The following is a 27300-nucleotide window of genomic DNA, read 5'->3' on the forward strand; positions in this document are numbered from 1 at the left end:
GATAGCAAAGGCATTCAACATTTGTGGAGGGATGAAGAGCCATTTCACACTATTGTGACAGTTTCTCCTTCCTAGAAACAGCACCTTGAAAGAAGTGTGGCAAATTATCCAGTAGTAGAACAGAATGCAACTATGGGGAAAGGGGCTTGCAATCTATTTTCATCCAGGTCACAGTCAGTATATTCTAGCTGACCAGACTGTAACAGTACTATTCACTGAATAAGAAACACAATATTTCAAGGCTGATTTACTTAACATTCAAATCCTAGAATCATTCGCAGAAGTGTCAATTTTTCCTTCCAACTACTAATACTTCCACATAACTCAGGAGAACAGAAATAAGGCTAAAGGCATCTGAAAAGCAGTCCTACTTCCCTATTACTGTCTTAGTCACAAGATGTGCAATTTACTTAGAAACCAAAATGACAAGTGATTGTGCTCCTGTCTTGCAGCCTCTACCATCATCATCAGTGTAGGTTGCAGTTGACTCCCTGAGCCATCTCGGTCCTGAATCCATTTCCTGCTAAGCTACATCAAAATATACAGAGATTTCTGGATACATTTTACATCTTTTGGTAATCTCTCTCTTTTTTACAAAGTTCCAGGCTAAAATGAACCGATGCTGTTCAGCTAAGAGCCAGAATTAAAGGCTAGGCTCCTGCTGCTCCACCCAAGGCAGTTTTAAACCAGCTAGCCATTTTAGGCACTTTGGGAAAACTAGTCATGAATCACAGTTTCTCTTTCAGACACACACTAATAAGGGGTGTTTCACATGTTAGCGTATGTAAGAACCATCATGAATAAAGTGAGCCTTGGAGGAACTTGGAATCTGTTGGTCTCCTCTCCCTGCCATAAATGAATCTTAACAGCTAGACTGGTTAACCTTGGGGGAATCCACTCTTGCTGTACACCACACCTAGACAACTTTCTGTCTAACATTACTGTCTTCCCTCTTGCCCAGACCAGCAGGCCTTGAACAGGCTTGCTATCCAAGGGGCACAGACTCCTGAGTGGTACATTACTTCCATAATAAGCACATGCTCTGCACAATCAAGTTAGTGACACCATGGGAGAGGGAAGCTAGACAGCCACAGTTTCAAACAATGCAGCACAACCCCTGCTCTCTTCAATATGCTACTGCCCACCTGTTAAGCAAACTGATACCAGTCCACAAGAGAACTCTTGACAAGCAAAGACTGTTGGTGAGAGGGACAGACTGAAGGGGGAACAGGCTGCGAGGGAGGAGAATATGCCAATGGTTTGATGTCATCCAAGAAGTCCAAACTGAGGCCAAAGAATCATCCATCTATGTCCCAGCTAAAGAGATGGTGCTTCACAAGCATGTCCTGGACTCCTTCCTTCAGTGGTTTCTTCTTCTCCTAAAAAAGGAAGGCAAAGGGGTTTTTTCCACATACATTGTCGCTAATATGTATGTACCGTGTGTGTGTGCTTCAGGGCCCACCACCATACCATCCCGGAAAACAAAAGGGTCCAGGCTGGGGCAAAGATTAGCCTGCTGTACCTCAGCCCCCTATGGAAATATAAGAGAGAACACCGTCTAACCCTAAACTGGGGTTGATGCAAATGCATGGGCTGTTGATTGACTAAAGGGACACATGCTTACCTCTCTTTTTACAGGGAGTTCCCAATCCTGAGAAAGGCTGAATGCAAATTTACTGAGGACTCTGCAACAGAACATAATCAACCATTAAGAGAGCTTAAAAGGAGGGCTATGCAAACACTATAGGCAAAGTAATCAAACTGAAACCCACATTAAGTTCTGACACATTTATTTCATTCTGTTCTTACAGTTAAAAATTGTGCTTGTTCCATAAACAAGAACTGCAAAACATTGTATCTGTCTACTGCCACAAATCAAGTCTTCAAGTCATTTGACATTGTAAAGAAGTGAAGAAGCAAGAAAGAAAACAGGCGTGGGAGCTGGGTGGTGTTTTTTAAAAGTGGCTCTTTAAAAAACACTTGAGGAAAATCTAGACCTGAATTGTTTAGTCACCTCACATTTAACACAGCTGATGTGAAATATATACTGCCACATCTATTTAAGAGACAATACTTCATTTTAAAAAGAGGATTCCCAGCATCCTTACTTAGAGCACTTAGCAGTGCCACGGTCACAATTGACGGCTGTGTAAGAACATAGGAGACAAGTTGTATGATTTACCTAACAGAATAAGCATGCTTCCAGGTCTAACTGTCCTTATGAAATACAAAACTCAGGTACTTCAGTAATCAATACATTTTCTCCTAGTTTTGCTGCACACAGACTAACTCCTTTGTAGTTTGCTTTCTACTCGGCTCTACTACAGCTGAAGCGCAAGTGTACCCGTTCCCCTGTGTTTATGTCTTCTCATTCATGATCATCTAAGGCAAAAAGCCTTCCCAATGTAGAAACTCTGAGCAGTTCCCTCTTAGTAGTTGTCCACACTTCTGCTTGCCCCACTAGTTTCCCCTGGGAAAATCGCATTTGCCGCTGCAGATTGACCCAATCCAGCAGCAAACAGGGATTGGGAAAGTGTCGGGGCAAGCAGAAGGGTGGATGAGCCCTTATTTTACTCTTCCATGAGCCAGCCTGGCTGATGCATCTTCATGTGAGCTGTGACAACTGGTTATTTTCTATTTTTCTGGAGATGCTGGCTGTGGCAACCAAGGAGGTTTGGTGGTGTATGATGGCAAGGGCGGGGGGGAATCAAATCCTATTCTGCTAGGATAATGACTGATGAGCTTATCACAATGTACTGCCATTAGCCTTGCTCAGACCTATTCCTCCCAAGGAGGCTAAGATTGGGCAATGAAAGCAATTAGCATACCCTCTCTACCTGTATGACATAGCCAAGTATGATTTCATTCACTTACATAAGGCTGCAGCTACCAGGAGATGGAGTTGGGCAGTAAAATAAAGTGGGGAAAAGGAGGTTCCACCCACCTGAGCTCACACTTGATCTGCACCCAGCCAGGACTGCGCAAGAATGACCAGAGATGGAACCATTTCTCCACAGTCTGCAGGCTAGAGCACAACACCTCAAGCCACAAATGCAGCACCTGCTCACTGGAAAACAAGGCACAGGGAAAGTTACTAGCACACACACATGTTCCATTGCCACTGCATAAGGAAACTCAGGGAAAATAAAAGGTGGAAGACCTTGTGGCTCGGAAGCAGTAGAGCAGATCACACCCTAGGCTGACAGCTCACAGCCCCTGCTGATGAAGCCCAATCTAAGCCACCCATTAGGCTCCTGTTCTCTGCTAGCAAAAGCAGCCTTGTATGAAAAAGAACTGGAAGACTCACTTCAGTCCAATGCAGATAAGAGAACGAAGCTTCACATCCATCTGGGCATGTACTGCATCATGGGACATGTTGACAGACTGCACCGCCTGCAAAGGGGGAAAAGGGAGTTATATGGATTCTTACTCAGCAGCCTTTCTCTCCTGGGAGCCAAAAAGCTCAAACTGCATGCAGAACGTATTCTAACCAAAGCATTTGGGCTTTAGAGGCAATGAGAGTGAAAGGACTCTAGATTGCCACCTGCTGGAAGACACAGCCCTCTGGTCTCATCACAGGTCCCCATCATTAGACCCTGAAAACAGACTGTCCCATCATAAAGACACCTTCGTGACATCACCACATACAATTAAAACACTAGAACATCTTACCCGATAAAGCAGCTCCTCTGGAGTTAGCACTTTCCCATCTTCATCCAACCTAGAACAGTAAATTAACAGATCCAGCTGATACCAAACAAGCGAGGGTCAGACGTTTGCCCTACCCAGTGCCACACACAGGATAGAAGCAACAGTTCCTTTCAAAGAAGATTCTCAGTAGTCCTTGCAAATTTCAACACAGGCCACTTGGCTAGGAACTTACACCACTAAAAGCTTGTAGCCCTCTGAAGAAAGCCTCATTTGGCAAGTAATCCCTGCAGCAGACACTGGCTAGCCCATCCTACATCAATAACCTGGCCTATAACCACCACCACTGAATTATTTATATGCCACCCATCTGACTGGGATGCCTCAGTCACTCTGGGTGGCTCCCAACAAAATAATAAAAACACAATAAAACATTGACTGTGGAAAACTTCCCTGAACCTTAGGTCTTCTAAATGTCAAACAGTTGTTTATCTGTTTGACAAGGCAGTATGTGAAAACATTACAAGAAAAGTAAGTATCAGAAGGAAGGGTACATGACGGACAGGGAACATCTAATTCACTAGACTGATGAGAGAAACATTTACCTGTAGGTCTTGCAGAGCACAAGACGAGAATACACAGAGTCAAAGTCACGCTCCACTTCTCGCCCAGCAGCCTAGATAGAGAAGAGCACACAAGCACAGTTATTGATATGGCTGTCTCTTATTGTGTCCGTCCCCGTCCCCCCCGCAATTACTACACTCTCCCAGAAGCCTCTGTACTTGCCAGCTGCACAGAGGTCTCATGTACTTGCCATACTATTTCTAAAGACCCTGCAGACACCAAGTGCCTCTCTTACCTCTTCAATGAAGAGCCAGGGGTGGCAGGGCCCCCCCAGCAGAGATGGCCTCTTCAGCCCATGTTCAAATATGGCTTTGAGGGCTGGGCAGAGTGTCCCTCGAACCAAGTCCGTCACACCTTCAGTGACAGAGTCATCTCCAGCAATGGAATACTTGGAGAAACAAGAGCACAGCCTCCATTAATGGATGAGAAGCCACAGCAAACAGAAAGGCACATATGGTAGATCTTTACGATACTATTTGTGAATGCTGTTTCATATGCCCGTCCCGCTATTTCATAGGAGGATGCCCAGGCAACCGCAAAGTCCATATGACAAAATAGTTTAATAAGCTCACAGTTGGCATTACCAAGCTCCTCCAGTCACCTGGCTAGCAAGTATATGAATGAAGCTGTTAGACTATCCCCATTGCTAAACTTTTCACTGCCCCTCCCAACTGGTTGCTGGCAAATCTGGTTTTATCTTCAGTCGTCCCAAATATAAATTATTGGCTTTGCCACGGATTTATTGAGTCAGCTTGGATTTGTCACCTTATTCCTATATGGTCTACCTCTCCCACTGGGGTAGGGGAATAACGGTATCTCCTATTTCCCAAATCTGAAACATACAGTGCACAAAGCTTGCACAGAATGAGATTATATTCAATGGTTTTGTGTTCCGGTAACCCAGACTGTCATTGGGTGACTAAGAGATATGCCCTTTTCCAGCATGTGATTCCCACTCACCCAGACCCAAACTCTGCTTCTCAGCGTCTGTTTCCCCACCATGTCCTTTACAAGGATCCAGAGAACAGTAGACACTAATGGCAGGAAGCAGGACCATAAATTTAATATGGAAACTTTACCTCTTTGCTCCGTTCATCCAGAACTTCCACAAACTTTGCAGGAAACCAACCTATAAAGAGCAGGGAAATATCAGGATAGCAATCTAGTCTTGGTATCAGCCTGTATATAAGCAAACAGTATTTGTGGCACAGGCTGTGAAGGTAGCTTCCCCCCCCCCAATAGATTTAATATTATTGTTTGGGGGTGGGCAGAGATTCCCGCCTCACAAATCCCATTTGCACTTACCTCTCAGGCCATTCAGCTCTCCCACCCAACAGTGCTCATCCTTCTGAGAGATGATCTGCAGCAATTGAAAGGAGGGAAAGAGATTTGATCATACGGAGGAAAAAGAGGAGCAGCAAGCAATGTATGGGAGCAAATGTGGAATCTGAGCTGAGATGCCCACGTAGTGGAAGTTGCCCCCAATTATTTTTAGTGTGTACTGCAGAAAAAACCAAACTTCACTCTGTTTGTTGTTCCTTATTCATATAATGTCTGATTTCTCCACCCCCCTACATGATGCTACCATTCTGTTGGTCCCGACCATCGTACCGTGATGATATCATTCTTACGGAAGCCCAGTTCATCATCATCATGGCGCTCAAAATCCAGCAATGCCTTGGCCCGTCGCCGATGGTTCCGGCAACAAGCCACATAGCTTTCATGGTCCCGCTGGTGGCTTTCCATGGTGTAATCAGGAGTCAAATCCTGGTTGGGGGACAAACAAGAGTAATCTGAATTCATGCCAAGCAGAAGGCAGAGACTAACAAGGGATGAGGACATTCTTCCAGTTTTGTATCTTCCCATATCCCCTCATGAGACAAGTTCTCACCCAACACTGCACAAGCCCCCTTCTTCAGTAAATTGGGTACAGTGGTAACCATCTCAGTAGCAGGAAGCATCGGTTTTCTTGTGGGAGATCCCCTACTCACTATGCTGCAGCTCTTGGGATCCACACACTGAAAATGCCGTGCCACTTGCAGGATGGCCTCGCGCAACTCTGCAACCAGCTCCGTCTGCTTAATGTTCTTGGCCTTCAGTGCCTCCATGTCATCTTCCCCTGGAAGGAAGGCAGAAACAAAGGAAGGATAAGGAAATCACTCAAACAGAGCAAGGCGGCAACCCAGTCAGATGGGTGGGGTATAAGAAGTAAAGCATCATCATCATCCTCTTAGTCTTCCCCTCTTCATCTGAAGCATCTGCTATTTGGAAACATGCTGCTTCTGCTGAGTTTCCATTTTGTTCTCATAGCAAAAAGACAGACTTCCCTTCTTCTATTTAATTGTCTAAAGTTGGCCAACCTGTGGCCAATGCTGATGTCTGGACTACAAAGCCCATACTCCTTAGCCACTGGTCATGCTACCACAGGTTAGAAATCCTTGGTCTAAACAAAGGAGCAAATAAGACCATTGCTATTGCCCTTCTAATATAACGAGAGAGGATGAATTTTCTTCCATCATTTTATGTCTCAATCACATCCACTTTCCCACTAGTCATATTTCCCCCCTAAAGTCTTATACTTTTAGTTGCCTTTCTGCACGATATTTCTTTTAAGACAGGGCAACAGAACTCTACACACTATTCTACATAAGGGTGTTCCAAGGAGTTATGGGCAATGTAATACTTGCTGCTTTATTTTCACCCATACCTAGTTCCTAACAATTGTGTTTTTCCTCTTACTTTTTAGTGCCGCTCTATTCCTGAACTGATGTTAACTACAACAGCTCTTTTAAAAAATCCATTCTGTGTTCCACATGAAGACATGAAACGAGAAAGACTGGAGACGTGCCTTATGCCCCATCTCAAAGCCCCATAAATATGTTTTATAACCAGCCTCTTGGCAGAAAAGAGAGAGACTGAAGCCTAGTTCAGTTTCTCAGGCCTCCTCAAAAGCTACATAAAAAAAACCTAAGAGTGTGCTTAAGCTAGAATAAAATAAGGGCACACCTACAGTGTAAACTTAAAACTAAGTTAACTGCCTTGAGCTCCCTACAAAGCAACTTCATTGAGGGATTTAAAGGCTTATAAACCTCATGGCACAGTTACACAGATTAAAAAACAGGTTTGTTTCTGCAGAGCGGATTGCCCAGGGACAGACCTTTATTAGTGAATAGTTTCTAAAGTAGTGCAGCCTTTCAGAAGTGATCAATAAGTAAGGAGGACAGTTATCTCCTCGTAAATACTACTTGTGTGTCTCATATTACTTTCTTTCTCTGGACCTTTAAAGAGGACAAAGAGCACGGGCTTCACCTGGGGTTCCAACACAGCCACTGAAGAGGAACCCTCCTGCGTACAGCAGAATAAACAGCTTGTGCACGACTCCCAAGAGGTTAATTTTTAAAAAGATGAATCTAGGCAGCAGACAGAAGTGTCTCCTTACTTACCCTGAAGGCAAACAGAGTGCTTAGTACAGTGTACAATAGCGCAAGGACAATCTATGGCCATGTTTGCACTAAATCATAATTTAGCACAATGTGCACAAGCTGGAACAAACCTGAATGTGCCTCAGACTCCTGTGCTCCTTTTCCCACCCTCAGCCACTTATTCTGCATCAGGGTGGGGGGGTGGGGAGGAAGGAAGCTTGAGGATTTATTTGGCTCATTCCATTACACATCCAAGTACACTATAAATAAATAAAATATGGTTGAGTGTGAAGTGCCAACACACAGCCAATCTTGCAGACACCCACTATGTTTTGCCCTCTACATTTACCATGTTTGCTCTTTCAACTGTTCCAACCTGTGCAGGGCAACAATAATATGCTCATGCATTTCTCCTTACCAAAAAGCAGAGAGGTGATGCCAGACTTCCTGCGCTGCGTCCTGCGTCGCACAATCTGAGAGAGACAGAAGACCAAGACTTATTAAAGAGAGAATATAATAAAAACGCTATAGTGACATTACGTTCAGTATGGTAAAACAGATCTTGTGGGTCACATCAAACATACATACATATATACATACATACGTACGTACGTACGTACATATTTTTATTTCTATGCCACCTTCCCACAGTTCAAATCATGCTCAAGGCAGCTTACAACACAAAAATAATACATGACTGCAACATAATGAAAGTAGTCATAAACAATAAATAAAACATCAAAGAATATGCAACCAAACGGAACAATTTCTACATAAATAACAAGATCTAAAATAAAGATACAAAAAGCCAACAGCAACAACCTCCCCCTCAAACAACATGCCAGCCCAAGGAGGATAGAAAAAGAGAAGTATGGGGGATCAGAAAAGCTATACTGGGCGTAGCAGGAAGTCTGGCAGCACGTCTTCAATAATACATCCAAGACTGACTCAACATCACTACCATTACCTATGAACAACAAAGGCAACAGAAGCCAAGCCTGAGAAAGGAAATATTTTTTAACTTGTGATTCCTAAGAGCTTTAGAAACAAACCTTTGATAAGTTGACAGAAGCCCCTGCATTGAGCAGCTGCCCTTGGTCCGCAATGAGGTAAGCCAGGTGCTTGCACCGCTGAGTCTCCACGGCCACGTCCGTCAGGGAACCAGCGACACGCATGGCTTCCTGCAGGAGCACGTCTGGATCTTCAATTTGAGAGGGGATGTCCGAGAGTGTGTTGAAAATGGAGGCAGAGTTCTCTGACTGAATCAACTCATCTTCCTGCGTTAACGGGAACAAGGCATTCTGCATGTCATGCTCTGGAATACCCTTGCAATTCTCACTGCCCCATTATCTGCATCTAACTCTATTCCCATGATGAAAGTTTGCACGGTGAATGCAGGACAACAATCAGTGCATGCTTCCGTTAATCTCCCTTTGCACCCAATTATTTTCCTATAAAGGAATTCCTTAATGCTACACTGAATTTCAGCCACACATCAATTTGCCCAACACAGAACCAGAAGAGCAGAGGTTATTTCTCAAAGTGTTTCTTGAAACAGATCATTGTCAACAATCCCAGTCTATATAGTAGTTTGCTGACATTATTCAGTAGACAAAAACGCAGCAAAGGCAACAGCGAGTGGCAAAAGGAGTTACTGCACACCCAGATTTCGAAAGAACGATATATGGCATTTTTTTGTTTTTCTTTCCTTACACACACCTCTCATAAAGGATTCCCCAAATACCTAAGATGGGGGTGGGGAATCGGGAGAGCAGTCCCTGTATATAAAAACTCATTCCATGAGGGGAAAGCGGAGGAGTGTTGGTTACCTTCATGCTGAGCATGCCCAGTGTGACCTGGAAGAGAACTATGGAGCCCTGGTAGAAAAAGAGGTCCCAAATTCGTAGCAACAGCTTGATATGCACAACACTAGCAAATGATGTGAGGAACCAGTGCAGGGTGATCAAGGAGAGCTCTGTGAATGGAGACAGTAAAGAAGGTGTATCATTCTAGCTTACCAGTCACCCACACGAGGAAGAATCCACCCTACTCCTGCCCTCCATAGAATCACTTTCCACTTCCAACATAAAACAGAGAACACTCACATCTATTCCAAATAATCTACCCATGTCAGTGCAGGCAATTACAGCTCCCTTCTCAGTCCTTTTCACTATGTCAAGCCAGAGCCAAATAAACAATGATCAGTAAACCAAGGACGAAACTTGCCTACAGATTGTGGTTTGCTTGGAGCAAAACAACCTAGTTCCTAGTTCAGACAGAATACTAAGCAAAGGACTGTGGTTTGCTTGCTACTAGTATGCAGGAAAAGTGGCCCAAATAGGCACATTTACAGCAAGCCATTAACTATAGCTTACCATAACAAGCAAATAACAAGCAAATGAGGCCACTGATAGTATTTCTGCTTGAAACAAGAATTTTCAAATAGCACAAGAGATTATGTGCACACAAGCATATATTTCCTTCCATTTCAACCCAAATACCAAGCTAAATTGACTCATGCTCAAAAGCATGTTTGACTCATTTGCACTACTAAATTCCCTTAGCAGCCACACGCACAGTGTGTTAACAATATGGCTCACAGAAGAGAGTTGGACCCTGAAGCTCAAAACCTTCAGCTGCCCAAGGGAGGCTCTCACCAATGTCATGCTCCTGGAGTAGTTTGTCCAGCTGTGGCAAGTACTGCACAATGAGATGCCGCAAGACGCGCTGGTCAGTCTGGACGCCCATCAGAGTAGTGTTGAAGTAGGAGGCCGGCACCAGGTCCTCAATGATAGCACACATCATCCAGAAGGCATCTTCCTCTTCTAAGAAAAGAAGTAAGGAAGCGACTACCTAGCAGGAGAGGAAAACATGGAGATAAGCTGAAAAGCATCTGTAACAGCCCACTGGTGCCCTCCCTCACAGCAGCAGAATTTTAGGGATAGAAAGTAATTAGCCATGGTGAGAACAGGATATTAGATGAGGAGGAGGATGCAAAGCAGCCTCATAGCTTCAGTAAAAGGATAATAATGGGATAATAGAAACCTCTGTGACTCCAGGAAAACTTATTTATTTGAGCTATTAATATACTGCTTAATTGCCAAAGTTCTTCTATAGGAGGGAGAAGGATCCTTGGGCTCAGGGTCAACTGTGGCCCTCCAATCCCCAGACCACATCCCTACCAGCCCTGCTTTGCACCCTCCTCAAGTCCCTTTGCTTGGTTGGAATGTGTCCTTGAACTATGATACTTGCCTGCCTGGGTAGAGAGGGGTGTGTCTAGGAAGCAGCTTACCACACAAAGGAACAGTGCACATTCGTTGCTCTGCACTGTTGGTTGTCCACTATTGACATTTCACCCCTGGAAGGTTGATCAGAAGGAAATGCTGCCCTTATCATTTCTTTTTCCAAGTTTGTGCTTATTTTGTTCTCATTTATATGAAACTTCCATTTTCTGAAGGAAGTCTTATATTCCCCGCCCCCAAGTTTTCTCTACGAAATCAAACATGACTGTGCTAAACTTTTTTGGCGATTGTCCATCCGAATATATATGCTGAATTTTATAGTGCAGTTTAACGACACTTATATGTCACAAGAGGCCCTGAATACTACTTAAAATTAAGTGCAGGGTCATCTCCATGACCATCAGCTCTAGGGGACAGTCATTTAGTCTATCTAGTAATTGTACTTTTTTGTTGTTACGGGAACACACACTGATTCAACCTACGCGAGGATAACTGAAGTCACTCGTAACTACATTTCCTCATTGGATGCAGCTTTTGATTTAATTCTCCATCTCCTAAACAACCAGAGCATTTTTGTCAGGCAGGCAATCACGCATCCCCAGAATTAAATTACCCTTGGGCCTGGTAATTCTGTAGAGCAGTCTGCTGCTTTTGATATTTCTAGCTTGTTGGAATGGATGTCCTCGGGTGTACAGAGTGATACCGCCTCCAGTTCACCCTTACTTGCACTTCCTAAAGGGTTAGTATCTGTAGACTGACTTGTCCGCCAGTTTTCCACTGCATAACTGTGGGCCACTCTCTCAATGTGAGCCAAGTTGGGAGCTTGTGCTGCAGGCTGGCTTACATATGATTTAAATAAATTCTAAACAGAGTTATGAATAGGGAGCAATGTAGCACAAGTTCATAGAGTAACTTTGATTCTAACCTATGGTGCTAGTAACTTGGCTCGTCAGAGGTAGCTCAAGAGCCTTTGGTGATCCCTGCCACTCAAACGGCCTTCATTTCTCCCCATCACAAAGACCTCGATCGAGCTGCAGTGAATATTACATGGGCAAAGGGGGGGGGGGTGTTGCTGAAAATGGCACATTCCCCCTGCTGAAACATATAGGACATCCAACTGCGCAGATGACTGTAGGAATCTCCATTTCCCTACTTCCAATTCTTGGTGGCTGTTTCTGAGGATGTGGAGGTTCTCCAAGTTACAGTGGCTATACCTGAAACAGGCTACTTTATGGCTTACAGCTGGGTGTTAGCAAAAACTCACCATGGTCATCCTACTCCTGGCTGGAGTAATATATTATGTTTAGTGGTGTCATCACCTCTGCAGTAAACTTATTTTATTATTTCTACTGGATAAAAAAAAGTATGTTGCTGCCTGTACAGGTACCTGTGAATTCCTCTCACCTGCTGTGAGCAGATTCCCAAGGGAAACAATAACAGCTCACATATAATAACAATAGGAGAGGTTTATTTACCATGCCAGTGCCTTGACAATAGCCTATTTCGGGATACAGCCAGGCCAGGCCCCGGAGAATTCTGCGTAGTCGCGGCACTCCAATACTATTCATGTTGGAAAAGCAGGCATTGCTGGGCATGGTGCGGAGCAAGTCTTTCTCAATCTAACAGAAATCAAGTATCACAGATTAGCATTCTAGACTCAGTTAGCAATTATCTTCCCCATCTTCTTTTTTCTTTCTCTAGTCCCCTGGGCTGTCCTTACATTCTTTGCACCCCCCCCCCAAAGTAGGCCTGTAGTCTGAGGCTGCCACTTCACCTCAGAATGGAAGCCTCACAAAGAGCATGCAAACTTCCATCCGTTCAGTATAAGGCCTCATCTGCAACCTGAAGTGAACTGCTCAAAGTGAGTGAGTAAGCAGCACATCTCTTACTGCACGCTCAAGATAAAAATGTACCAAATAGTACTGGGTTTTATGTGCCAATGCACATTCTAGCAGTCCCCCCGCCAAAGCAGCCTGGATGAGACCCTGACTTCCACAAACAGTATCAATGGTGCCATTGTGAGAGGGCCTATTAGCATCTCCTGATGTTATCGGACTTCGGCTCCCAGCAGAATGGCTAGAGATGATAGGAGCTGCAGTCCAAAACATCTGGACGATGCCAGGCTACCAAAGCCTTAAGGGTTGACATTTGCTTCAGAAGCCTTACCCAGTTCCAAAGTCTGTCTTGGATGCCTCTACTCTATGCTTCTCTTTCTTCCTGTCTACTTGAAGCAAAAAAATATTTACCTTCCAACGACTGGGGACAGAATTAGTTACAATGGGGGGGGGAGGAAGGCTCAACTTTAGTGGCCTATATGCACCTTGCAAAAGGTATGATGAGATCTGAAGGAGGCACTCACAGCGCTATAAATGGCACCTCCCCTTTTGCTTTCTTTATAAAGTTGCCTCGTCTTCCCCACCAGTTTTACAAAGTCCTGTCCCCTTCATTAGGTTGTTGGTGTTTGTCCTTAATGGGCTGAGAATCACTCATTAATCTAAGGGCAGGTGTACCTCATATCTTTAAAGCACATCTAATGCATGTTTAAAACACATGGCTTTTCCCAAACATTCATGGGAACTATAGTTTGTCAGGGATGCTGGAAATTGTGCCTCTACGAGGGGGAAACTACACTTTGCAGGATTCTTTGGGGAAAGTCATGTGCATTAAATGCGTGTTGGATGTACTTTAAAGGTATGGTGTGAATCTGCCCTAAGAGTCTGAGGATTAAAAGTTAGGACTCAGTGGTGCTATTTGGAGCTTAAGACACACAACCTTGTATAGTGATCTCCAGACTACTTCTTCACATTTTGTTCAGTGTTTATATCCAATAGCAAGAGTCTGAGCAAAGCGCCTCATGAATACATGTTAGTGCATCAACAGAATAATATTTTATGCAAACTCTATACCTAAAGGGTAATTAGCTGCTGCTGAGTGGCAAGAAGATTTGTGCTGGCTGAGAGAGATGTTTACAAAGTTCTGTACCTAGACCTCAAAACTTCCTACTTTCTAACGATTGAAGATTTTATTCTTTTCCTTTTAGCATGATGGCAGCAAGTGTGCAACACCCCCACCCCTCTTTGTTCTACATAAACTTTAAATCCACAGAGGTGATGTGTGGTAGTAAATCCCTTCTTGGCCAATATCAGGAGGAACGTTGTGTGCCAATCCCTCTAAGCTCATTTTCAGCACTAGAAGAGAACTACCAACTCCGAGAAACTGAGTGGGTAACCCCCTCCTTCTCTCAATCGCTGCTCTTAATCTTCCCTTTCTTCCACCCACCTGATACAGTGCCCTTTCTTGAGCCCCAAGAACTAACCAAAGTACCCACTTGTTTGGCAGCAATGGTTTCATCATTTGAGCTGTTCTTCACAATTTCCCGATATGACATTTCAGAATTTCGCTTCTTCTGCAGAGCACCTGACAGTCTCATCCACAGCTGGGTGAAATGAAGGAAGGAAAGAAAGAAAGGGTTTTATAATTAAGACAGGAAACCTCACCAGCAAGCTCTCCTCCCCTTCATGATTAACCAGGAATGCTTCACCTGTGGCCTCATGCTATGAGGAATGCCAGCCAACACCAATGATCGCAGCTTGTCGGAACGTGGAAGTGTGACTTCTATCTTGTCCCAGGTGAGGTCCCCCACGTCATGGTTGTGTGTGAATTCCAAGTGGGCCTGCCATTTCAGCCTGTGCTGCGGCTCTTCAACCAGTGGGATCCCCAAGAGCTTGCTAGAGTTTGGCTCCGCGCCATCTGTAGCAAAGAACACCAGCTTTAGGTGTGGGGAAGAAAGTAGCAAGTAGCCTTCTACATCTGAAAAATAATAATTCCTTGAAAAGCTGGACTTTACAATCTAGAGTGTCAAGAATTCAGTTGTGCATGCTTGGGCAAGTGTATAACCAAGTTCCAATTCTGATCCCAAAGCATGCACAGACCACCACCGTTGGTGATGTTGAAAAATCCACTCTGACAGTCCCTTATGAGGTATATGGGCACCAGCCAGTTGAAATTCAAACAGGGAAATGAAGGTGTTTACTTTTCCATTTGAACATTTGTATTCTGGCTCATATGAAATGCCTAAGGTGGCTAGCTGTCCTAATATTTATTATTTGCATATAGATTTCTATACCACTAAATCTTCTGAAAACAATGTATACAAATAATAATTTTATTATTGATACCCCGCCCATCTGGCTGTGCTTCCCCAGTTACTCTAGGCGGCTTCCAGCAGCTGTCCAGGGTTTCCGACTCTGCTGGTTTCAAGAACTTGAGCCCAGACAAACATGTAGATGGATTACAGCTTTAAAATACATATGAGCAATACCCTGATCCTATCCTGGTTGTCACCTCCATGTCTTTTCAAGAAGGAAAAGCTGCTGTTTACATACATGTGCACTGTTCCTAAATGACACATTACCAAGAATGTTATCATGTTAGTAAAGCCTGAAGTTAATTTCTTTAGAGGTCAACTGCTTTCAAAGCACCACCAGAATCAAGAGTTGGAAAGGGACTGCTGGGAATAAGTGACTTCTGAAGCAGAGCCCCAGGAAGATCTTGTCACAAGTTACACCACAGAAATAAAAGGCCTTGCCTTCTTTGTCTACTCGGAAACCAAATTCATCATACCGGAACTCTGGCTGTTCAACAGATTCTTCTTTCTGGAAAACCGAAGAAAAGAATTGCTTTCCATTCTTTGCCACTAGGTGGTACAACACTTTTACACACTGCAGGCATCCAAAATAAAAATGGGAGCACTCTATGCATTTGTGCTGTACTCTTATAGCCTATATAAATAACTTCCACAGTAAATCTAGGAAGAACGTGTTGGGAAGATATTTCCACTGGAGATTTTTTGCCTTGCTTCTCCCAACCTTAACCCCTTCTCATTATTTAAAAGGCATCAAAATCCTAGAGACTGATGATTTGGTCACTCATTGGCTCAGTCTACATATTATTCTATGTGTACATATACTGTATGCACAGGAAATACCGCTCCCATTTATGTTTCTCCATGTGTGTGCATCCTTAGCAATGCTTCTCACAACTACTCTTATAGTCTAGACACAATTAATACTTCGAATTCTGTACTGTTTAAACCACTTAAGCACAATATTGTCCCAAAGTCTAACATGCTAAGATTAGTACCAAAGCTGTCCCAGTTTCTTTTGGATGTAAAGATCTACCACAGAATTCCTGATTCAACCTGGGGATTGCTGTTAATCCAGATGGCCCCAGAAAGCATTTGTCAGCCTAACCCTGTTGCCTTTGAATGTGAGTTTTGAGCATCACCAAGCAGTTGTACATATAACAGTGCCTATCATACAAGCAGCTGCTCAGCTGGAATCTTATTTATTTTATCAGTGTAAGGGTTCCTTCCTGGCAGCCTTTATCCCAATGGACTCTATGTTTCACAGCTGATTTTTCATTTTATATGTTGTGCCAGGCACATGCACTTCTAATTAAATTTATAGGCTATTCATGTGTGAAACCTTTGGCAAGGTCTCAAGAGCGTGGCTTCCACTACCCAGTCTTTTTAAAGGGGTATACACAGCCACCAGAAGTATTTTATACCCTGGCTTCTTTACCCAAATGTAAGACATAATGCAAGATCAGACATAACTTGTGTTTAGGTTACCAGCTAATAAACTATTAGAGTCAGGCTCTATATCAGATTTTGCCAGCAGTGCCAATTTACCTGGGAGCTCCATTCATGCTAGAATGAATGCAGCTGCTGAACCAGCAATTAATTGCCACAAATGCCTAGAAGGGTACTTGAAGACACATACAAACATTCATAATGTACACTACTGTTTACTATTCAACAATGAAAGAGAAATTAGGTGCAATACTTATTATTTCACTTTGTCTTATAGTAGTACCTGGGCATATTTTGCCAAGATCTCCTGAGGCCATATGCTGGGTGTGAGAGCAGAGAAGGACCCACCAGCAGTAGGGGTACAGCTTCCTATATGTAAAAACATTGCAAACATACGCAACAATGGAACACAAGGGACAGGAAAGTCACACTAACACTTCTGTGATTAGCCAGTCCTAAAACACTTCACGAGACTCTGTCCCCAGTTTTGTGCTATTAAAAGTCCAGAAATCACCATAAGCAAACTGTGGACACATGGAAACATGGAAAAGCAACTGAATTATGCAGGATAGCCCAAGTAACTCAGATATGTATGTAGGATTAAATTCATTTTTCACAAGCATGGGAATAACTATTGTTCTAGAAGGGGTGGGGGGAACAGATGGAAAATTCCTCTGAATATACCATGTGAACCCCAATTATTCTCAAACCTTTGGAGTGCTAAAATTTAAATACACTTCTTTCAGCACAGCTTCTTACTGTCTTCTTTTATTGGCAACCAGGAAAGTATTCCTAATGTATTGTAAACCAGTCATGGCCTTGCTAGAGATCTTTACTCAGACCCAGACTTTCTGCAAGCAGAAAAGCTACTCATACTATGGGGCCTTTGTTCCCCTTTCTTTTCTGACCCATCCCAAAAAGCTGCTTGTGAGGGTTAGGGATACCTTCAGAATGGCACAGGAGGGAGTACAGAACACAGCGGGAGGGGAGAAACTGCAAGAATCCAACCACTGACACATTCAAGCTTCTTCCTCATTGTGCATTCCCCCATCTACTGCAATCTCCCATACTCCATCCCTCCTGAGCAGCTTTGGGGGGCAAAAGGGACTGCAATAGGGAGGGAAAGGTGGGAACAAATGGCCTTCCACTCAAAAATCTGGATCAAGTCAGTGATTTACATATTCTGTTCTTGTAAATATGGTAGTGTTAACTGAGTTTTCTGCCTGAGAGCTAGAGAAAAGTAAGTGAAAAGATGCCTGTGATTCTATGTGTCCAATCTGATGAGCTGCCTCTCTGAAGTTTCAAAACACTACATGACACATGTAGCTAACTGGAATAAAGTTAACAACACTGGTATGGTTGGCTTGGTCTTTTCTTAAAATTGGAAGGATTTTGATAAAGTATCAAAATTACTAATAATTGATTAAGGGCTTACCTGACATGGTGGCAGTGGAACGTGGGCAATGGTGGCTATTTTACTCTTCAGAAGGTCACTGCCCTGTTACAACATAGATGCAGGCATAACACAGAAAGAATAAAGCAATTAATCTTGGGACCAACAAACTATGCATAACAAGTATAGTTTATTCACAGTTAGCTGCTCTCTAATCAGAACCAACACTAGTTAAAGCAATCCCTACCAAATAAACTTATTTCTATGTTCCAAGAGTAACTCTATGTCAGGAGTCAACACATAAAGGAATCCATTCAAGTGCAGGAGATGAAGTATTGGACTTCAAATGTCTGCCCAGCTATCTTTACAGAATAACCATGGGTATGTTTACATCTTGGTTAGTGTAATGTATACATGCAGGCCCTACTTATCAAAGGCAATGTGTTCCCGGGAAACCGTTTGTTAGACGAGAGTTCACATAACAAGTCCACGATTTACATTATTTCTTTTGGAAATATTTCTAATGCAGGATGTGTCTGATCTCCTTTCCCCATTTCTCCATGGTTTCTTCCTGAAATGGCTGCAGTCCATCAGCAAAAGAGAGACAAATAAAAACAAACAAATTTATCCAATCTCTCCTGCTCCCATCTCCCTCTGTCCATTGTTTCTGTCTGAAAACGGCTGCCTCCAGACAGCAAAGCACAAACAAGGAAATAAGGAAACCAAATGTTCGGATATCTGAATCTGCAGTGCATATAATGAAGTTTGGGCATAATTCTTTATATGTAGATAAGTGAATTTTAAGATAGCAAGTGTACAGATAGCAAGGCCTGCATGTATATGTTTGTCCTAGCACACATTATGTCTGATCTTGCATTATGTTTGTCCTAGCACTTAAACTGCCGCTGGTGTAGTTTTCCAGCATTATGGGGCAGGTCTAAATGTTATGCTTTAAATTAAAAGTAACAGAATGCGTATAGCTTCCTATAATTAAAGCATGAAGATGGAAGTATTGACAAGCAGGATATGGTAGCATTTAATTTAACGATTCAGTTACACAAGTCTAGCTAAGGGAGTCACCATGACACTTTATGTCCATTTCATCATCATCATCATCATCATTATACCCCGCCCATCTGTCTGGGTCTCCCCAGCCATTCTGGGCAGCTTACAGCACACAAACAATGTAAAACATTAGACTTCAGATTTTCAACTCCAACCTTTCCAGAGAAATGTTAACACCATTGACTGTCTCTGTAAAAATAATATATGGTGTTCCCTACACAGGTTTCCCTTGACAGCTAGTAGTTGGTATATGCCAGGGGTGGAAACCTGTGGCCCTCCATACACTGCTGGACTTCAGCGCCCAACAGTTGCAACCAATGGCTAGGAATTATGGGAGGTGCAGTCCTACATCACCTGGGGGGCCAACAGTTCCCCATTACTGGTGTTTACTATCAAATATAAATACAAACCTGACACAGTAGCCCTCAGAGGTTCACTGCCTGTTGCTTTTCCCAAGCAAAAGCAGACATTGCCGGGACTGAAATGGTTCAGAATCTCCACGTTGGCGGCTACTGCAAGAAACAAGTCAAACAGACCTTCACAAAGATGAGCAGTGACAAATTCTTTTGTTTCTAAATTTGAAAACCTGTTCAAGTTTCTCGATATTTGAACACACTTTCTCGATACAGTTTTCTCACCTGTCACTTTCACTCTGAGTAGCAGCAAGAAGTGAAAACAACTTTCTTGAAAAGTTGCATTTCCTCACAACTTGAATACATTATCAAAATGTTGTTACACTGGAAGACCTCTTGGTCACTAAGGGATTTGTATGGTGGCCTAGTTACTCTTGGGCTTGATTTCCATTTTTCAGACCAGGAAATCTCAAGGAACTATTCCAAGGAAAGAATGAGAAAAAAATTCTAGAGAACCCTATATGTTCAAAGAACTACATAAATTATTATAAATAATATGGTAGTCCAAGGCTGCCTAGACTATCATGTTCATAAATCAATTTTGCAGCATTCTACTAATCCCTGGCTCTGCTGCATTTTGGGGCTGCCTGCATGGCTCCTGAGCAGTATCTACAACATGGAAGAAAACTATCTAAAGTTTTGAGGTGACTGTCGGAAACATCATTTGAAAAGTTTTTTTTAAAACCTGCGGAAAATTAAACCAATGTTGGATGGACATTTTTGGCTCAGTCCTAATTCATATACAGAGACACTTTTTCACTCCTATGAAGATCTATTATCATCATTATTACTAAAATTTGTTTACTGCCTTTCATCTGAAGATCATAGCATAGAAATACAAAATGAGAGCGCAAAATACATAATAAAACAAAAACCAAACAACAAATCCATAATCCCCATCCCACACACACATTTAAAAGGCCATGGAATGTTAATCAGCCAACGGCCTGGTTATAGAGAAATGTTTTCGCCTGGCACCTAAAGATATGTAATGAGGGCACCAGGCAAGCTCTAAACAGCTTGGGACACAGATATCTGCAAGAATGCCTTCTTGAATAATAGCTTGCCCATGTTTCAAGATCAGCAGATGAGTCCTCGTGGTGCCCTCTTCTCAGGATGAGGTATGTGGAAAAAGGCATTTGCAGTGGCAGCTCCTTTTATGTTGAGCTCCCTCCCTATCAAGGTGCATTTGGCCTCACCTTTGGCAGATAGTTCAGCTGCACCTTTTTTAGCAGGTGCCTGAAGAGGGAAGGACCTGATTGCTGCTGCTATTAGCAATTGCACTACAGTGATTTGTTATGTGCTTATATGGATTGTGTTATTTTATGGATTTTATGCATTGCGTTATCAATTTGCCTGTTATAAACTGCCCTGTGACTTTTGCAAAGGATAGTGTATCTAAATAGATACAATACTCAGATGTCTACTCAGAAGTAAGTCTTACAGAATTCAATGAGGCTTACTCCCAGGTTTGTGGGGTTAGGATTGCAGACTAACAAATCCATTGTCACAGACAAGAGTACTCCAATATGGAATGTGAAAGACAATATGTATCGGAGAAAGTCATATTGCCAAGGTCCTTTTCAGACTAAAGTAATAAAGGCAGTTATGTGAGAATTTCTTTCTCCTCTCAAATAATAGGCAGCCATGTCTAATGTGTTGCGTGATCACCAGCCCACTCCTCCTACCTATTCCCTCCCACCCCTGCACAGCTCACTAAACTTATTCATAAATAGCTGAATATTAAATAAACTGAACTAGGTGGGCAGGTTTTTCCTGCCTTTGGTTGCTATGGAGCATTCCTTAGCAACTGCTTTCAAGACCTGACAAAGAGGAAGAGATGCAGACAAACACAGCACTGCTAAAGGAAAGTTGCAAAAGAGGGTGGATGAATCACACCTGGTGACCAGAAAGGGGCCATAAATTGGGATGCAAGGAAGGAGGACACTAAGTTATGGGAAGCCAGACATCTAGGGTTTATAGAATAAAGGTGTCAGTCTTATACTAAACTCCTTTCTCAAGCAGAGCTGTTCTATTAAGCTTCTACCTGTAAAAAAAATATTGATGGTTTTCATAAGTCTATTAAATATTTAGTGCTGCTTTTGAGAGCTGAAAAAACAAGGGAACAACATTAATGCTATCTCAACTCTCTACAAAGATAAATATCAGTTCACTCCATTAAAAATCCTTCACATAGCTGGACATTAATGTCAACAGGTGATATCCAATGTTAGTGATAATCACTCAGTTTAGGTCTACCTAAATATGACGCGGGTGGCGCTGTGGGTAAAAGCCTCAGTGCCTAGGGCTTGCCGATCGAAAGGTCGGCGGTTCGAATCCCCGCGGCGAGGTGCGCTCCCGCTGCTCGGTCCCAGCGCCTGCCAACCTAGCAGTTCGAAAGCACCCCCGGGTGCAAGTAGATAAATAGGGACCGCTTACTGGCGGGAAAGTAAACGGCGTTTCCGTGTGCTGCGCTGGCTCGCCAGATGCAGCTTTGTCACGCTGACCACGTGACCCGGAAGTGTCTCCGGACAGCGCTGGTCCCCAGCCTCTTAAGTGAGATGGGCGCACAACCCTAGAGTCTGTCAAGACTGGCCTGTACGGGCAGGGGTACCTTTACCTTTACCTTACCAAATATTAAGTTCTTTCATTCTTGCTACACTTTCAGAATGCGGGAGGGGAGATCCTAGAAGGCAACAAAATTAGTGCTGCATACTAGCAATGCAGAATTCTTATATATTTGGTGACAAAGTAATACAATATATTGGAAATATCTTCCAGGAGTTATCAAGGAATGTATAAGATGTTTTGGAGTTCACTATAGAGGTTATTTTGCTGAAGAATTGAAGAAATTTTATTTTTTTTAAAGAGCAACGCTTGACAATTTATTAGCAGAATCCAAAATTCTTGCAAACATTTGTAAATGTAACCAAAAAATGTTAGTGAAAGAATGGCCAAGACAAACAACTAAAACACATTAGTAATAGAGGAATAAATACAGAAATACAGTCACAGCTGATTTGCCTGATGCCAGGGATACCAAAACACGAACAATGCTTGTGAAAGCAGAAACTATTGATGTTATAAAGCTGGTGGTTGTTTAAATTTTGTAGCCATTTTATGTAATTTTCCAGTTAGTTTTTTAGAAGATGAGTTAAGGATAGTAAGTTTTTTTAAAAAAAGAAATATGAAATATTTCCTTAAAAATAGATATTAAAAAGGTATTAAAATATAGACATGAGAGGCAAGCAACTAATTCACTATAGATTAACATTTTAATAGCCCTCAGTCTTTAGGTGTTTCCTAGAGTGAGCTAGGCCCATGCAAACAATAAAAGTTGTTCAACATGACACGTGGAATTTGTAAAAACTCAAGCTACGTAGCATGGTGAAAAAGGGAAGGTTATGTCAACTGAAGGAAGTGTTAAGGCCACTCCTTACACCTATTCTTATCCCATCTGTCATGAATGTCTACTTCTCTATTGTTTAGTAGAAGCTAAGAAGAGCTCCTCCCCATTCAGAAATCAAATATTAACTTGAAGAATTAATGCCAATTCTAGGTAAAGCATACACACCTGCAACAGGGCAGTAACAGACAAGAGAGGCAAGGGTAGGATCAGGAGAATATCTGTTGTGGTTTGATTTGTTAAATGAATATTTTTTCCTGAGGGTTTATTAAAGCAATATGCTACTTACAGCGCATAAGGGATTTTGTATGAAGTTTTAAAGGGACACAACCAATGTGGATTGCTGAACATGTTTTCATATTTAACTCTACAGAATCCCACGTGTAACATGTCCCCAAGTGAGAAATGCTTAAAGTCAAACATCCCTAACTCCTGCAGAGAGACTTTTGGCACCTTCAATGACTCACGGTTCAGTCCCAAACATTACATTACTTTTTGCCTTGTTACCTGGACAATAATATATTGCCTCACACATCACTACAATAGACAGTTGCAAAGCAAAACATGGGATAATTAAACAGAAAGCTGTAATTCTGTAATCAAAATAAACTACAGCAATTGCTGAAAATCAACTACCCTTGGTATTTTGGAAATACCAAAAATACACCACTTCAGAAGAACTTTCTCACATAAACTCAGATGTTTGTGTCTCTCGGAGTCCAATGCATTTTCACTTCTCTAGTTTTCTTACTTAAGGACCTTTATAAAAGCCTTTGTTTATTCTAATTCTAGGAACCCCTGAAATTGACCCTTATCCAAGGCACAGAGTTGAGCCCAATGCTGTGCATTTCCAAGTGGAACAAACTTCACTTGTGCCAAGAGACACCTCCCCTTCCTCCCATTGCCCCTGCAGTCCAATATGAGTTCCAAATCTGCTTAAGAGCATCCCCTAACCCTCCAGAGCAGTTTAGTGTAGGGGGCGCAGTGGAGAAAAGAAGACGGGCAAGTTGCCTTGTGAGGGTGCACAACACTAGATTCTATCGTAAGCAGCTCTTAAGGCAAGGAATACATCAATACAGAACACTTCCATGCATGGTTACTCAAAAATAAATCCTATTGGGTTCTATGAGCTTAGTCCCAAACCTAACCAAGTCTACTCAGAAGTAAGTACAATTGAATTTAGTAGGGCATACTCCCATTTAAGTGGGATTAGGACTGCAGCCTAACTGCATGTAGCATAGCAAGTCTACATTTACTTGGAAGTAAGTCACACAGAATAAAGAACAGCTGTTATGATACAGTTAATTTAACAGCAAGTCCAGCTGAACTCACTAGGACTTATTACTGGATAAACAGGCATAGGGTCGGTCTGTTAGAACTGAAAGATCACATGATTTGGTCACTTGCAAGCAATCAGCTACTTCAAAGGAGAAAACAGATCACATTACAGGACTGAGAACTAGAAAAGTTGAAAGAAAGGGAAACAAAAAATGAACAGGAAACATGCAAGGAAACAAACAAATCTAATCATGAATGCTTTGGGGGGAAAATGAGTCAGAAAACTGCAGTGTGGTCCTGTGAGTCATCAAAGCACAACAATTAATCTTTCAATGAAATATTTAAAAATACTGGTATCACTCCAGATGTAGCATGCCCTTTTTTATAAAATGAAACTGCCATCTACAACAGCACCTGGCATTAGTTTAGGTAATCAGTGTAACTTAAGATAATGAAACTCAGATGAAGCAATAGCTTCTGAGATTCAATATCCTTGATCTGGATTATTTTTCTTCCAGTAGACTGATTAGAATTCATAATGTGGGTACAATTCTGGCAAGTTCTAAACCTCAAGCTACATACTTGTAATAGGATTAGCGATATCCCAGAGTGTCATTATAGTGAATGGAGGGCACAAAAAGGGAGGAAAGCCTAGGCAAGCAAAGTGGTTATGTACAAACAGGAATTTGGTTGGGAGAGGGGCAGACAAAACCAAACCTGCCTCACAGCACCAGTACACACTGACCCGCATATGCATTTGCGACAGTCCTGTGCACAGTACAGTGCTAAAGGAATAGAAGATTTTGCTTTATGGACTGTTGGATTCATTGAAACCTTGTTTCTCCATACACCCTTCTAGAAAAATTGGATAGGATATAAATATGTTAGAAGAGGAAAGTATTAATAGATGGACACAAAAGCTTCAGAAACAGGGGAGAGATAATTAGAGGAAAGAGAAAAGCATTGCACAGGATGTTCTATGTCAAGTGACACCTGACAGTGCCATCAAGTGGGACATGTGTGAATGCAATAGAATTATTCTAGGTTACACGTGCCCTTCTTACAACAGCAGATATTTCCCTTATGAAATGCTAAAAATCCATTTCTGTTTAAAGGTATCCCATACAAAATATCACTCTAGTCTCCTCTACATAATATTCTTAATAATACAAACTAGTTAGCACACACTTATTTAAAGGAGCAAGGCAAAAGAGAAGCATGTATAATACACTGATAACATAAGAAGTCAATAGTAGGAAAATTGGGTTACCTATTTATAGCTGGTCATACATTCAACTGTCTTTCCACCCCACCCCTTACCTATGGATTGCTCTGTTGATCTGTGGAGGGGGAATCCAAAATCCATTGTAGTTTAATAACATTATTCAGACTTTAATTAGATTAGAAAGTACTAGCTGAAAAACACATTCTAATCTAATTAAACATACATAACCCTTCCTGACCCTCCATCTTACAAACTGCAGATTTGGGGGCTTTTAAAATAATATGTCTCTCCCCCCCCTACACACACCGTTTTCCTTGTCCACTTTGGGTAAAAGCTAGCCTGAAGAACACTTTTTTCTCGAGAATGCAAAAGCTTGCTGGCTACTTTGTGAATTTTAGTTGGCCATCGCAAGGGCATGACAAGACATGTGAGCCTCATCAATAAAGGATAAACTAGTCCAGACCTTGGTGACCACCTTCTTAGCCTGTTGAGTTTTGGGAGAGGAAGAAGCAGATACAACGCTGACACCCTCTCTGCCGGTTTCCATTTAGACCAGATGGTCTGCTATCAGGCATAACAGCTTTGCTTCACCGAAACAGTGCCTCTCCTACTACTGTGGCAGCGTTTGCCTCACGGCCAGCCCGAGAACAAGACCTTAATTTCGCAGGGGGGGGGGAGGAAAGGCGAAAGGTGCGGGGATTCCTAACCGTCTCCCCAAACCAGATCTACGTCATGTGACCCCCACCCACCTGATTTATGGCCACCTCTCTTCCACCTGCCTTCACCTGGGCGTGGGGGGGAATTTTATAAGGCTCCGGCCCTCAGTCGGCCACCCACATCGGGGGGGGGGTGACCCTCAGCCACTCCGTCCATCCACACACGCAAACAGGACGCCTGTTCTTGGGGGTCCCCGCCTGCTGCTTCTTCCTCCTCCTCCTCCTCTCTCCACACAAACCCCCTTGCCTGCTCCCCTCTTGTCTCCACCCACCAGCAACCCGTCCCTCTTGCCTGCCCGCCCGCCCGCCCATCCATACGGACTCCAGGCTCTCACCTTCGTCCACGGCTTCAGCCTTCCTCCACTTCTTCCCCGCATCTAGTTCCCGTCAGCGCCTACCGAACCCACGACGCATGCGCAGCAACCAAAGCCCCACCACGACCGTGACGCCAACGCCGCAGAGCATCACGGGAACCGTAGTCGCTAGAATCTTCGACTCTATAAGCATCGGTATTCAAAGGGGACGAAGGCTGCTGCTGCCGCCTGCAATCCTGACCCTGGCCCCGCTTGCCTGGGAGCAACTCCTTGGATTTAGCAGGATTAGTTGAGAGAAGAGGCGGTTAGGATTGCAGCCGAGTTTATTGTTTTAAAAACGGGACTAATTGTCAGCGGGGTAAAAGTGACGACTGCCCTTAAAGAACTATGGAAAAATCCAGGATTTCAGTGTTTAAACTGTGACTGTGCAGCTCACTCTGTCCGGTGCCCTCCACCCAAAGGGAGAAAATATATAATCAAGAATGGCGTTCATTTTGTTTTCCAATTCTGTTCTTATTTTGTCCGAAATTAATATGATAAAATACAGCAGCTATTGCTTCTCCCTGGATTTCCTAAATTATAAGCCTGCTCCATTGCACCCCAAAGCAGGGCTTTTGAGTGCGGCTGCCCATCTTGTTGAAACAGCATCCCTAAGTAGAAGCATGCCTGCTACTTTTCGTTTTCTGAAACAACGGAAGACATCCTTGTTTGGACAAGCTTTCCCAGCTGGGTTAATTTTTCTTTAGGTTGATATTTGTATTGTTATTAAACCTATTTTAGTTGTTTTACTTTATGGTTGTAAAATGCACATGTATGAAAGGCGTTTCAAAAATAAATAGCAACAACAGTGTTAAACTTTTTATTATGATTAAAAAAAGACTGGGCTGAAAATGCAAATCCCTATATTGCAAGTGGGTTGCTGAGAGAGGGTGGCTCTCCACATCCCTTGCAATGTGATCTA

At 42.8% G+C, this 27300-nt stretch overlaps 1 protein-coding gene across 2 annotated transcripts; it reads right to left on the reverse strand.

The window, feature by feature from the left end:
• Positions 1-714: 714 nt before the first annotated feature.
• On the reverse strand, positions 715-26469 carry SGSM3 (small G protein signaling modulator 3). 2 transcript variants are annotated; one of them, XM_082241291.1, is made up of 23 exons: positions 26361-26469; positions 19398-19499; positions 17965-18027; positions 16813-16898; positions 15525-15591; positions 14478-14686; positions 14265-14372; positions 12412-12555; positions 10352-10547; positions 9524-9669; positions 8747-8971; positions 8113-8167; positions 6264-6391; positions 5884-6039; positions 5578-5632; positions 5352-5401; positions 4508-4660; positions 4254-4324; positions 3673-3721; positions 3308-3393; positions 2945-3067; positions 1625-1685; positions 715-1379 (listed from the first exon to the last, which is right to left on the reverse strand). In XM_082241291.1, exons 3-23 carry the CDS (start codon positions 17969-17971, stop codon positions 1299-1301), a joined length of 2256 nt encoding a protein of 751 aa, XP_082097417.1. In that variant the 5' UTR covers positions 17972-18027; positions 19398-19499; positions 26361-26469; the 3' UTR covers positions 715-1298. The 2 variants fall into 2 exon arrangements, with proteins under 2 accessions (XP_082097417.1, XP_082097418.1); XM_082241292.1 differs by lacking the exon at positions 2945-3067.
• Between the last annotated feature and the right edge of the window lie 831 nt (positions 26470-27300).

The sequence above is a fragment of the Podarcis vaucheri genome (assembly GCF_965113315.1).
Source record: "Podarcis vaucheri genome assembly, chromosome: 10".
NCBI classification, from domain to species: Eukaryota; Metazoa; Chordata; class Lepidosauria; order Squamata; family Lacertidae; genus Podarcis; species Podarcis vaucheri.

Excerpts from the sequence above, each read along its gene's own strand:
- SGSM3 (XM_082241291.1), bottom strand. Across the intron at positions 4,661-5,351 it reads TGGATGAACGGAGCAAAGAG|TATTCCATTGCTGGAGATGA; the intron begins GTAAAGTTTCCA and ends TGTTTCTCCAAG. Across the intron at positions 3,394-3,672 it reads CAGAGGAGCTGCTTTATCGG|GCGGTGCAGTCTGTCAACAT; the intron begins GTAAGATGTTCT and ends CCCCCTTTGCAG.